The sequence below is a fragment of the Euleptes europaea genome, chromosome 18, assembly GCF_029931775.1.
Source record: "Euleptes europaea isolate rEulEur1 chromosome 18, rEulEur1.hap1, whole genome shotgun sequence".
Classification (NCBI taxonomy): Eukaryota; Metazoa; Chordata; class Lepidosauria; order Squamata; family Sphaerodactylidae; genus Euleptes; species Euleptes europaea.
The window spans coordinates 9,809,530-9,823,682 of NC_079329.1; the positions used below are offsets into that span (position 1 = coordinate 9,809,530).

The 14,153-nt window shown below is 47.7% G+C and overlaps 1 protein-coding gene across 1 annotated transcript in view; it reads right to left on the reverse strand.

Annotated features, from left to right (window-relative positions):
* ITGAL (integrin subunit alpha L) overlaps positions 1-14,153 on the reverse strand; it is a 43,248-nt gene that overhangs the window by 27,833 nt on the left and 1,262 nt on the right. The window contains exons 2-6 of the mRNA XM_056864224.1: positions 7,125-7,242; positions 3,483-3,577; positions 2,228-2,292; positions 1,470-1,584; positions 457-587 (exon numbers count right to left, since the gene is read on the reverse strand). Of these exons, the coding sequence (XP_056720202.1) occupies positions 457-587; positions 1,470-1,584; positions 2,228-2,292; positions 3,483-3,577; positions 7,125-7,242 (524 nt within the window). The remainder of the gene's footprint in view (positions 1-456; positions 588-1,469; positions 1,585-2,227; positions 2,293-3,482; positions 3,578-7,124; positions 7,243-14,153) is intronic.

Sequence of the window (14,153 nt, forward strand, 5' to 3'; positions counted from 1 at the left end):
TAAAATCCCATACAATAAATTACAGTTTGCAAAATATTCTGTAATGCCCGAGATACTGTAAAGTATACAAAAAGCGTGGTGTTACGTTAAATGGCGAGGCAGCTCCAGTTGAGATGGAGGTGGGGCAGCGCTGCGAGAAGATAATTAGAAAACCCGGACAAGAGTCCCGTGGCACTGGAGACGTGTATAGGGGCTTTCAACAATGTATAATTCATGTGAAAGAGCCATAGTATGATGTATTTACTTCATCCCGAGATGGGAGACCGGTAAAACCCATCGAGAGATGACTATCTCAGACACTGAAAACCATGTAGCTTACAGATCATAGGATGGCTGTTAGCGATCTAACCTGGGCTATCTAGCAGCATGAGACGAGTGGGCGTGGGCCCACTTTATTTGGTCTCGCAAGGCCTTGGGCAATGACGCCCCCCCCAGCACATGACGAGCACGTTGTACCTTGATGGTGCTGTTGCTTAGTTTCTCCATCACGTCAATCATGAACTCCTTTATTTTGTTGAACTCCTCGCTTTTCAAGCTTTCTGATCCATCGAAGAGAAACACCAGGTCTACATCCCCTTTCAGGCACTCTGTGGGACACAGAGAAAGGGAGGATAGCATTAGCGCTGGCATAAAATGTTATCGTAGTTATGAATCCTGACTTACGAAGTATCACTCGTCATTGAAACCTGTTGGTTTGGAAGACAACTGTCTGTCTGAAAATTGGGATACAGATAAATAACGACACCAGCCAAGTTTTATCCTTAAGTCTGGCAAGGATTGGGGCTCTAGAGAGTTAAACTTTTAGTGAACTCATGAAGCTGCCTTATACTGAATCAGACCCTCAGTCCATCAAAGTCAGTACTGTATACTCAGACTGGCAGGGTCTCAGGGCAGGGGTCTTTCACATCACCTACATGCCTAGTGCCTTTAACTGGCGATGCCGGGGATTGAACCTGGGACCTTCTGCATGCCAAGCAGATGCTCTACCACTGAGCCATGGCCCCTCAAAAAAATAAATGGTGGTTCACATGAAGCTGCCTTATACTGAATCAGACCTTTGGTCCATCAAAGTCAGTATTGTCTACTCAGACTGGCAGCAGCTCTCCAGGGTCTCAGGCAGAGGTCTTTCACATCACCTGCTTACCCAGTCTTTTTAACTGGAGATGCCGGGGATTGAACCTGGGACCTTCTGCATGCCAAACAGAGGCTCTACCACTGAGCAACGGCCCCTCTTCATGGCTCTCCAGGGTCTTTCACATCACCCGCTTGCCCAGTCCCTTTCACTGGAGATGCCAGGGATTGAACCTGAGACCTTCTGCATGCCAAGCAGAGGCTCTTCCACTGAGCTGCAGCCCCTCCCCAAAGTTTTATCCTCAGGTCTGGCAAGGATTGGGGCTCTAGATAGTTAAACGTTTAGTGCCAAGAGATTAGAATACATTTTGCCTGAATGTCATGGAACATCTTCTCACTTTGGTATCCTGTCGTTATGTTCTTGGGTTTGTGGAGTTGGGCATCAAACAGATAGCAGACCCCGCTCACGAAGATATTTTTGTCACAGTGCTGCGCCACTCCTGGCCCACATGCCTAAAAGAGAGGAGGTAACAAGTTAACAGTACTGGAGCTTACCACTCTACACCATGGGGCTCATAGGGAAAATGTGGCCAGCATAAAACCCCTGTGCACATCTCAAGCCTTTTAACAGCTTCACTGAAATCAACAGGGGAAGCATATTCTCAAGTATGGAAATGCGGTGATGAGAAGAAAAGCTTTATCTATTGTTTTCTTCTTACCATATGTATGTTAAAAGGAACATAGTGGCAGTTGAATGTATGCTACACACTGGCCATTTTTGCATGGTCAATTTTGACGCTCACTCAAAGCTCTTTTTAAAAATGTGACTTTAAAAATGCCTATTCACGGCAAAAGGAGAAATTCCACCACCACCCCACTAGCCTGCGCCTTTGTTCCTGTTTGCATAGCCATTAGCATGTGCATCGCTAACGCACCTTTGTTGTTTTGCATGGTTCCTTGAGGGAGATTCTTCAGAGGCAAACACCAAAGGTCGTGTTAAATGGGCTCTTTGGTAATGCGAAGCAGGTACGCGCCGGCTTCGCAGTCACTTCCGGAATGGTGGTTCAGCGTGCAAAATTTAAAAAAAATATGCGGGGCAATTCAGCCTGGAACGCACTGCTAATTACCATGCAAAAATGGCCACGGTGGTACTTACAATCATCTTAGTTCTCTCAGAGTTGCTTGCCAGCGTCATGCCAAGGTGGGATATTCCAGAGCCTCCTGGGAAGAAACATGAGGCCAGATGGATTAACGTTGAAGTAGATATGTACCTAAGCTTCCCCCCTGCCCCCCAACATCTTTTCATCTAGTCTGGGGCGGGAGGGGGGCGTCTACACCATCCTTTAAAGATGCTACTTCAAACTCCTCCAGTTGCAATGTAATATGTAGGGTTGCCTACTGCCTGGAGGAAAAAAAAAAGGCTTGTCCTTTTATGCTTAATAGGATTTTTTTATGCATAATGGGATATTTTTTTATCAGGTAGTTGTTTACCTCTGTGCCATGAAAAGCTTCAGCATCCCATTCCCACACATGAAGCCTCTGTTAAAAGGGCAGGGCGTTCTTCCCCAGGCCTGTTGGCAACTCTGTCTATCTACTAGTACTGTTCATGCAGCTGTAGCCTTGAGCAGAAAATAAAGGAATAAAAAATGCCTTACTTAGTGTGATTCTTTTGGTATTTAATTATTGCCCCTAAAAATTTTGCCACAGACAGAGGAACAGAATCTGATTGTAGCTACGTCACCTGCACCCTCGTACTGCCAGATGCCTCGTTGGAAATGTCCATATTTTTAAATAAAGGAGTAATTAAACTGGCCCTCAGCCCGTTAAATATAGGGCACTCTATGATCATACGTTCGATAGTTTCAGCTTTGTCATGTGAGCATCTATATGTTCTATGTGGGAGCCAGCGTGGTGTAGTGGTTAAGAGCGGTGGGTTGGAGCGGTGGACTCTGATCTGGAGAACCGGGTTTGATTCCCCTCACTGCCACATGAGTGGCAGAGGCTAATCTGGTGAACTGGATCTGTTTCCCCGCCCCTCCACACGAAGCCAGCTGGGTGACCTTGGCCTAGTCACAGTTCTCTCAGCCCCACCTACCTCACAGGGTGTCTGTTGTGGGGAGGGGAAGGGATTGTCAGCTGGTTTGAGTCTCCCTTAAATGGTAGAGAAAGTCGGCATATAAAAACCAACTCTTCTTCTTCACTGAAGGTGTGGGGGGGTGGAGGTAGTGGTGATTTTCCTGCATTGTGCAGGGGGTTGGACTAGATGACCCTGGTGGTCCCTTCCAGCTCTATGATTCTATGATTCTTTAACAGAGTGAATAGCCTGGGGCGCCCTCTCCATTAGAGTGCCAGAGTTCTTTCCAATTACGAAAGATCACTTGTTCCCTTTTGTTCGAGGCCTGCCTGCTCACCCGCAAGCGGAATATCCTGGCAGTCTCCACTTTGCATTTTACACTGGTACACATGGCCTGTGGTGTTCTGCTCACCGGGGGCTCCTATTATGACCCTGAAAAGAAATAACAGAACAAATATATGAGGTAGTGCTATCATCAGTAAATAACTTGACCTCTTTCCAAAGCACCCCAAGTTTTGTTTTGAAGCCCCGGGGTCAGGGTTGACCCCTTTTCATGACGAAAAAAATACCTTGTGCCTTAAAGAAGAAGAAGTTGGTTTTTACATGCCGACTTTCTCTACCACTTAAGGGAGACTCAAAGCGGCTGACAATCACCTTCCCTTCCCCTCCGCACAACAGACACCCTGTTAGGTAGGTGGGGCTGAGAGAGCTCTCAGAGAGCTGTGACTAGCCCAAGGTCAACCACCTGGGTTCATGTGGAGGAGTGGGGAAGCAAACCCGGTTCACCAGATTAGAGAACGCCGCTCATGGGGAGGAGTGGGGAATCAAACCCGGTTCTCCAGATTAGAGTCCACCGCTCCAAACCACTGCTCTTAACCACTATACCGCACTGGCTGGTGGATGTCAGGAAGGACTAGAGTTGCCAACCTCCAGGGGTGGGGGCTGGAGATTTCCCAGAATTACAACTGATCTCTAGATGACAGAGATCAGATCCCCTGGAGAAAATGGCTGCTTTGGAGGGTGGGCGCTATGGCATTATGCCCTGGAGATACCCCTCCCCTTCACAAACTCTACCCTCCCCAGGCTTCGCCCCCAAATCTCCAGGAATTTCCCAACTTGCAGGAAGGTCTCAACAGAGAAAGTGAGGAAAGCTGCAGCATCTGTATTTCAGCCTATCATCCAGCTGTTAAAGAACCCCATCCACAGAACCCCTGTGCCAACTTCGTTGTTTTAGCAAAGAGTTTCAATTTCTTATATTACTTGTACTATAATTTTATTGATTTGATCACTTAAACCACTTTGAGTATCTCAGTTGACAGATTTAAACATTCAAAATAAATAAACACTATTCCTATCTCTCCCCCCCCCCAATCCTTTACTCTCACTTCCTACAACCACTTATGTGAAAACACGCAGGGTGACTCACCAGAAAGGGAACCAGAGGTGAGATTCAGGCTAGGGAAACAGCCGAAGAAGAGATGGACATGCCCCCTCTGCCCTTACCAGAATGAAACTGTGTGGGATGAGTGACTCTGCAGATCAAGTGCAGCCGGACAGAGAGTCCAAATTGAAAGCAGAAGTCAAGTGGTCTGGGATTCCTCTACCCCAGACAATCACGTCTACTGTGAACCCCCCCAAATCCCTGTTCATTCTCTTCTTTTACCCCAGTCTTCTCCCTGAGCACACAGGGCTCCTAGATTTTATGGCCGTGAAGCTGGCTGCCAGTTTCTTTATTGCTTTCTCCTCAGCTAGACTTAACTTTGCCATTGCCGGCAGGCCTGGAGAAGGACAGCCTGTCTCTTGAAGACAGCCTTCATCTATGAAAGTGGGTTATTTAAGATTTTCATGGCATGAAGGTAAATTACGCTGCATTCAGCCTCTATTCAAGCGACAAGGCATTTTTTTCCTCTAAGCAGTTGGCAACTCTACGGAGTCATGCACACACAATTGCTTTTACTCCGTGGCGCAGAGTGGTAAGCTGCAGTACTGCAGTCAAAAGCTCTGCTCACAACCTGAGTTCGATCCCAACGGAAGTCGGTTTCAGGTAGCTGGCTCAAGGTCAACTCATCCTTCCATCCTTCTGAGGTCGGTCAAATGAGGACCCAGCTTGCTGGGGGTAAAGGGAAAATGACTGGGGAAGGCACTGGCAAAACCACCCCGTAAAAAAAGTCTGCCTAGTAAACGTCGGGATGTGACGTCACCCCATGGGTCAGGAATGACTCGGTGCTTCGCAGAGGGGACTACCTTTACCTTTAAAACCATAGAGTTTCCAGTGATTCCTAGAGCAACATAACATCACTTCCAAGCTTTCCCTGGAGGTGATGCCATGCAGCACACAATGCCGGGGATTTTTTTTTCTCCCACCACCCAAAGGAATGGTGAAGTGAAGAGCAGGTGGCCAGCAGGAGGTCTCTCTCTCACCACTCTCACCAGGAGATCTGGCAACCCTGGGGGGCGTCTTAGACCATCACCCGGACATGACTTCACACATCCCCCCACCCCAAACTCCCCAGGCACTGTCCCCAAATCTCCTGGCATTTGCCTAGAGCCGTGTTGGCGAACCTATGGCACGGGTGCCACTTCCGGCACGCGTAGCCCTTTCTGCCGGCACTCACGGTTCCTCCAATCCGCTGGCCTTTCCGGCTCTGCCCCACCCCGGATGGGGGAGGCTGTAGCCCAGGGGTGGGGAACCTCCGACATCATTGGCGGTGGCCCCCGGACTCTCCCACAGAAGCTGCCGCCATTGCTGCCGCTGGAGCGTGCGCGGCCAGCCAGGCGGGTGGGAGAGCGGGGAACAGAAGCCGAGCTCCCACACTCGGCATGGCTGGCGGCTTCTCCGGCGCCCTCTGGGCCTGTGCGGGCGGAGGGGCATGGCTGGTCGGTGGGTGCGAAGGAGGCGCCCTCTGCCCCACCCTGCTCGCCTCTCACAAGCCTGCTGCCGCGCCCCACCGAGTGGCAAATCCAAGGCAAAACCTCCCATGCATAAATGGCCTCTTTCTTTTTCTGTCTCCCTCTGTCCTTTTCTTTCTCTCCCTTGCTCCATTTCTTTCTCCCTTTCTCTCTCTTTTTCTTTCTTTCTCTCCCTCCCTTCCTTCCCTTTCCCCCTCCCTTCCCTTCTTTCCTTCCTTCCTTCTTTCCCTCCAGCGGCTTCTCCAGCACCCTCTGGGTCTGTGCGGGCGGAGGGGCGTGCAGTCCTATTCCACCTTTGAAGTGCCCACAAGCTATCCTCCAAACACCTTTCCATTTGTCTTGATATGTAGAGAGAAAACACTAAGGAACTAGTTGCCAATCTCCAGGTATTAGCTGGAGATCTGCTATTACAGGTGATCTCCAACCAATAGAGATCAGTTCCCCTGGAAAAAATTGCCACTTTGGCAATTGGACTCTATGGCACTGAAGTCCTTCCCCAAACCCTGCCCTCCTCATGCGCCACCCCAAAAACCTCCCACTCATGGTGAAGAGGAACTTGGCAACCCTAGCCTCTCCCTCTGGGCCCCCTCTGGGGGTGGTATTCAGGTTAAATTGCCGCATTGGCACTCGGCAATAAATAAGTGGGTTTTTGGTTGCAGTTTGGGCACTCGGTCTCTAAAAGGTTCGCCATCACTGGCCTAGAGTGTTGGAAACCCTAACCTCTACACATATACAATGGTTAGGGTTGCCAGGTCCCTCTTCACAACCGGCGGGAGGTTTTTGGGTCAGAGCCTGAGGAGGATGGGGTTTGGGGAGGGGAGGGACTTCGATGTCACAGAGTCCGATTACCAAAGCAGCCATGTTCTCCAGGTGAACTGATCTCTATCAGCTGGAGATCAGTTGTAATAGCAGGAGATCTCCAGCTAGTAACTGGAGGTTGGCAAACCTAACAATGGTGATAGGCCTATGTGTTTGAGATCCAGTAGAACAAGCTGATCATCCTACTGGCATGCTGTGCACACAGAGACACATACCCCAACCCTGAATTCTACTGTGTTTGGGGAATTACCTGGCTTCGGGGCCTTCCCCGATCTGCAGAACCTCATATCCAAATTGCACACTGGTGTTGGAGGAGAATATGGTCGCAGGAGAGGTATCGATATTGTACCCCCGCACAGGGAAAGGGCCTGCCAAGAGAGAAGGAGCAATGTTAATCCAGCATACATCGGAGTTAATTTTCATGTCTTTCTTCCGCCCCAGCTAATCAGTGTGGCCTACTTCTATTGCCTTGAATCACAGTTTGATCCACAAATGTTCGAAAGGGAAGCCTATTATGACATGGAGATCAGAATACTCCACTGCTCTTCGTTCCGGATCAAGCAATTTGTCAAAGACACAGGACCAATCTGATCCTGGGTCTCCGGGATCCTAGTCTGATGCTCTAGTCACTATGCCATGCTGGCTCCATGTTCTAGAACAAAATGAAGAACATCCTTTACAGCATTTTTTTACTATCTTTGTTCCCCTGCTCTGCAGCCATTTGAGATGGCTAACAAATTCACTAAGGGCCATACCAGTATAAGCAACAAAAATTGGTAGAAAGTCTCGTCAGCCAATGAGAGTAGATGTCTAATAGCCAAGTTCGTTTCCTTGGATGCTGTTTTAGATAATGTAAACCACCCAAGGGCATTAAATGGGTAAGGCTGACATGGGGCAATCTAAAGCCTCTCCAAACAAAGCAGAAGATTTGGGGAGCTTTCACACATGCTGAATAATGCACTTTCAATGCACTCTGCAGCTTGGTTTTACTGTGTGAAACGGCAAAATCTACCTGCAAACGACCATCAAAGTGCATTGAAAGTGCATTATTCAGGATGCGTGAAAGCACCCTTAAAAAAAATGGAGCCAGCCTGATGATTTCAAAAATCCAGTTGGCAGGGTGAGAGGAAGAATGGTACTGACCGAGGACAAAATAGTGTCAGAGATTGAGAAAAAATGGTGACTATCAGTGCGATCCTAAAGACACTTTCTTGGGAGTATGCACCTTTGAACAGACCTGAAGAGGATTCTGAGTAGACCTGCTTAGGGTCGCTGTCTGAAACAGACTTGCATCTTCTCGTGGAGGAAATTAAGAACCAACAAGATCATTATCACTTGTAAGAGTAAAGCGCTGACTGAGCTTATCCAGCAGTAACTGAGGTCTACATGCAACATTTAAAGAAGCCGTGCGAGTCTTGAAGATGCTGTAATAGGGCTGTGTTTTACTTGGTAGCAGGTTAGGGTTGCCAGCCTCCAGGTACTAGCTGGAGATCTCCTATTATTACAACTGATCTCCAGCTGATAGAGATCAGTTCACCTGGAGAAAATGGCTGCTTTGGCAATTAGACTCTACGGCATTGAAATCCCTCATTTCCCCAAACCCTGCCCTCCTCAGGCTTTGCCCCCAAAATCTCCCACCGGTGGTGAAGAGGGACCTGGCAACCCTATAAGCAGGTATGTACATCTCAAAAGTCTGAAGGACAGCTCAGGCTCAAAAGTGGAGGGCCCTGAGCAACGAGGCAACAGAAGCCATTTACATTTTAGGGGTTCCCCCAAAGCCAGGGAAGGGCTCGCCTCTGACCTTACAAATCTCCCTACACAATGGCTAAGCATGCCTGTGAATCAGGAGGAGGGGACTGTCCCGACAAGAGCAATTCCACTGTCGAAGCAAAAAATCTCACCCACAAGATTTGCTTGCCAACTTCGTGCATCATCAAATCAAAAAAGAGACCACTAACCAAAGTTAGAAAAGTTCTCATATAACAACTGTTCAAAAAACACCAAGTTTATCTCTTTTTTTAATGTTAGGATACACATTGCAAATGGAAATAGTTATTGAAGGTCCTAGAAAACCTGGGGTTCAAGATCAAAAGTGTGTGTGAGTGTGTGTGTGTGTGTTAGGGTTGCCAACCTCAAGGTAGTAGCTGGAGATCTCCAGCTGTTACAACTGATCTCCAGCAGACAGAGATCAATGTGAAATTCTCTCACATTGACATGTGAACTAGCCACTGAGCAGACCATGTCGAATTCTGAGAAAGCTTCATAATCGAAACAGGAAGATTACCGGATCCCTGTATTGCTTGCACTCTTGATACAGGTCAAGGGAACCTATATGCAGAACTTTATGTCCAAGAACGCATGCTACACAGCACGTCGTTTGATTGCCTTGGAGGTTTGTTCATAAGACCAGCTTCACACTGGCTTTGGTCTACAATATGACTACTTGACTTGAACTACTTGTATTATATATATTTCTGTGTATTATTGCACTTTGCACTTTGTACTTTACAGTCAGCATATTTCTGACTTTGGATTTTGTCAACAACGTTCACTCTTTGCATATACATGTGCTACTGCCTTTCTGTCGTTTTTTTGCTAACTACCTACGTTACAACAGGCTAACTTAGTGTTGATCAGTACCTGGAGGTTGGCAACCCTAGCTATGACACTGTTGGAAGCCCTTGCTAAACTCTCAGAACTATTATTATTATTATTTTCGTGTACAACGTGCCTTTCTCGCTGGGACTCAAGGGAGATTTCAAGTATGACAAAAACGTTTCCGTCAGTCACTAGATCACAGCAACATGAATCTAGCAGCAAAGATTCCTAAATTAAACGAAACAATACCATTGGGGATGGGATTATAGAAGGGAGAAGGAGTAGATAAAGAACAACACAAGCAAACATAACCGTGTAAGGCAGCAAAACCATAAGGGTAGGAAAATCTTTATCCCTAATGAAAGTCATCTCCTGAGCAGATCCATTACACCGCAGATTTGCCCCCTCGACAAGAATGCGCCCCTAACCAATTTTATTTTGCACTTTGTTTTTTTTTTTTTTTGCAAAATGAGAGAAGTGGGGAAGGGGGCTTTTCTTTGCTGACTCTCCCTGGATGATGGGATCTTAAGCAGGGCCCACCTGTAGTTAGGGGTGTTCTTGTACAGAGGAAAACACTCTGTTCCTATCTCTTCATCTTTCTTATGATTATAGAAACCACTTGCTAACTACCTACGTTACAACAGGCTCTTCATCTTTCTCATGGTTAATTATAGAAACCACTTCACGCTCTTTCGAGAGGAGAGCAGCTATCACGGGTGTGGTTCCTGGGGGAGATTTCTCACTCTGACACCATTCCCCTTGCAAATTAAAACAAAAATGCCCTTCAGACACCTCTCTTCTGGGCCTCGGGCTCCAACCCGCTCTCCCTCCAGCTGAGCTGGTTCCAGTGCCAGATTTACGTATAAGCTAAACAAACTATAGTTTAGGGCCCCACTCTCTTGGCCCCCCCAAAAAAAAATTTAAAGGAAAAAAAATCTGGATGCACATTTCCAAAATATAAGATAAAAAACAAATAAAATAAAACCTACATACAGCAACAGTGTTTTGTGTTGTGCAGGCTCCTATGATGTAAGTAATGGGCCCCGCCTGCTATGTGAAAATGGCTTTAGATACCTATTAAAGGTAAAGGTAAAGGTCCCCTGTGCAAGCATTGGGTCATTCCTGACCCATGGGGTGATGTCACATCCCGATGTTTCCAAGGCAGACTTTGTTTGCGGGGTGGTTTGCCAGGGCCTTCCCCAGTCATCTTCCCTTTACCCCCAGCAAGCTGGGTACTCATTTCGCCGACCTCGGAAGGATAGAAGGCTGAGTCAGCCTTGAGCCGGCTACCTGAAACCGGCTTTCGTTGGGATCGAACTCAGGTTGTGAGCTGAGCTTTTGAGTGCAGTACTGTAGCTTCTCTGCACCACGGAACACCTATTAGATACCTATTAGGTCCATAAATTACCATATAGCATAAATTAAAAAAAAAAAAAAAAACCCAGCGACAACTTGTTGTTGACAAAGGACAGCTGGACATATAAAGGGCCCCATTACCTTCAATAGCTTAGGGCCTCATCAAACCTAAATCCGGCCCTGGCTGGTTCACACATTGGGTAGCGGAAAACCTGTGTGTGCCAACACATGTACATACAACAGCAACTCATTAGTATCCCCGTTCTATGTAGATGCTAGGGTTTCCAGCTCTGGAGAGAAAGATTTTACTCGGCACAAAGAAATAACAAAGTAGATGCCTGGCAAACAGATCTGGCCGAGGAGTCCCACAAGCAAGGGCCCAGCAGCTAGGGGCTATGGCTTAGTGGCAGAGCCTGTGCCTTTCAGGCGGAAGGTCCCCGGTTCAATCCCTGCCATCTCCAGTTGGGGTTAGGGTTAGGCCCCTCCCCTCCCCAAATCCTGCCCTCCTCAGGCTCTGCCCCAAAAACCTCCTGCTGGTGGCTAAGAGGGGCCTGACAACCCTATGGAAAAGGTGGGCCATGAAGCCAGGAAGAAGAGGAAGAGTTGGTTTTTATATGCCAATCTTCTCTACCTTTTAAGGAGTCTCAAACCGGCTTACAACCTCCTGCCCTTCCTCTCCCCACAACAGGCACCTTGTGAGGTAGGATGGGCTGACAGAGTTTGGAGAGAACTGTGACTCGCCCAAAGTCCCCCAACTGGCTTCACGTGTAGGAGTGGGGAAACCAACCCGGTTCACCAGATGAGAGTCCGCCGCTCGTGTGGAGGAGTGGGGAATCGAACCCGGTTCTCCACATTAGAGTCTTCCGCTCCTAACCACTACACCATGCTGGCTGTCAAGGGATAGAGGAGGCTCTGGGAAGCACAGTTGTGTTGAGAACTTTGTGGCAAATATGTTTGGTAGGTAAGCATACCACTTTCAATGGCTGTGATCACTTGTGAAGCAAACCTCAGATCAGCTCTTCTCGCTGCCGCATCACTGCCAGCTCTAGCACTGTGCCGGGCAAATTTGCAGCTGCACAGGAGCTGTGGTGGCACAGCGGCATTTCTTTCTGCCTTGAGGCCACCTTTGCACCTAGATTGTTTATTTACGGCCCTTAGCCAGATAAAACCAGAAACATGGACTAAAATATTCTTACAAACAAAGAACTACAGTCCGAGTCTTATAACACTTTAAAAAAAAGAAATAACAACCGAGACACTTCTGCCAATTGGGCTAAGAGACTGTTCTATGGCGTCGAATTTTCACTGCTGCCGAGCAAAATTTCGCAACTTGTAAAGTGATTGAAGGATTATCCCCTTGTAGGGGCAACTCAATGTTTTCTCCTGCCCTGTCAGGCCCCATTCTCAATAAGAGGGGCTCAATAAACTTAGAACGGGGTAATGCGTAAAAATTGCAGTTCAGGGGGGGGTGCTCAACAGTTTCGTGGGCCCTGTGCAGAATCTCTCCTCCCTGGGTATCTTCTTAACACCTTTGCACCTAACATGGTAAGTGAAATCCCCCCCCCGTGGTTAGGTAATTACATGATGCCAGGTGGTGGTGAAAACTACAACACCCATGGTGCTGAGTGACAGCGCTGCTGTTCCAAGACACATCGGCAGCCATTAATGTTGGGGTATGTCAGACAGACTGCGATGAACACTAAACGATCAACTAAATTATGAACACTAAATGAAAAACTGGCCGTGTTTATATAGGATTGACTGCTTTCCTTCATTTAAGTGCAGGCAGCAATAGCAACCGGGGAAGAGGGTTTCACCGTGTACTGCATATGGCTGTCAGAATGTGCGGAAGCTCACGCGTAACCCAAAGTGCTAACCCAATTATCACCTCCCTGTTCATGATGGATAAGTGAGGTGAGAGCTGAAGTGGCTGCTTGAGCATCTCTAGGCTCACTAGCAAATGTGGGTTTGTTAATTTTTTTAAATACAGAAACTTACACTAATGCTGCCCAAAACTCTGAAGTCAATGGGCTCAGAAGGGTGTAACTCCGCTTACAATTGCTTGAATCTCTTGCTGGCAATTCGTAGATTCTTGCGGAAGAGAACATTCCACTTGCTTTTTTCCCTTTCAGTATTAGGAATGTTGTTTTGGGGAAGGCAAACCACCCCGTAAAGTAAACATCGGGATGTGACCGTCACCCCATGGGTCAGTGATGACCCGGTACTTGCACAGGGGGCCTTTACCTTTAAGTGTTGTTTTATTCACAGGCAAATTTAACCAATTAACAAATTGACTAAAGCTCATGTGATTCACCAACAAAAGTTTATTCAATTAGGAAACCACCCTTTTTTAGTTTTGCATCCCGGTCTGTTTCCCTGCTGACCGGGATCAAGCAGTGCAAAATGAAAGAGGAAGGATGGACTTGCGTGTTGAAATAATCTGGGTTGGAAAGTGCAAAAGCAGCTTCTTGATAAGGAAGCAGGCTTGCCTGGAAGGAGAATTGTAGGTGGGTTATTTTTGGCTTAAAGTCATTTTTGAGGCCCTGCTCTGTCTTGGATGAAGAGTTTTGTTTTTGTTCTTGTCTTATAGGCATGTTGCTCTGCAAATCAGAGGGAGATATATTTTCATGGGATGGAAAATTTCCTTCTAAGCACACTGGTATCGCTTAGGGTTACCAACAGGGTTGCCAACCGCCAGGTACTAGCTGGAGATCTCCTGCTATTACCACTGATCTCCATCCGATAGAGATCAGTTCCCCTGGAGAAAATGCCCGCTTTGGTAATTGGACTCTATGGCATTGAAGTCCCTCCCCTCCCCAAACCCCGCCCTCCTGAGGCTCCGCCCCAAAAACCTCCCACCGGTGGTGAAGAGGGACCTGGCAACCCTAGTTACCAACCTCCAGATGGGGCCTGGCATTCTCCTGGTATTACAATTTATCGCCAGACGTCAGAGATCAGTTGTGCGTGTGTAAAGTGCCGTCAAGTCGCACCTGACTCATGGCGACCCCTTATGGGGTTTTCAAGGCAAGAGACTAACAGAGGTGGTTTGCCAGTGCCTTCCTCTGCACAGCAACCCTGGACTTCCTTGGTGGTCTCCCATCCAAACACTAACCAGGGCTGACCCTGCTTAGCTTCTGAGATCTGACGAGATCAGGCTAGCCTGGGCCATCCAGGTCAGGATCAGGGATCAGTTACCCTGGAGGAAATTGCCGTTTCCGAGGGTGGCTTCTTTGACATTACACCCCCACTGAGCTCCCTACCACAGATAGGCATTGCCCCCAAATCTCCAGGAATGTCGCAAATAAGAAATAATCACGTAGAGATG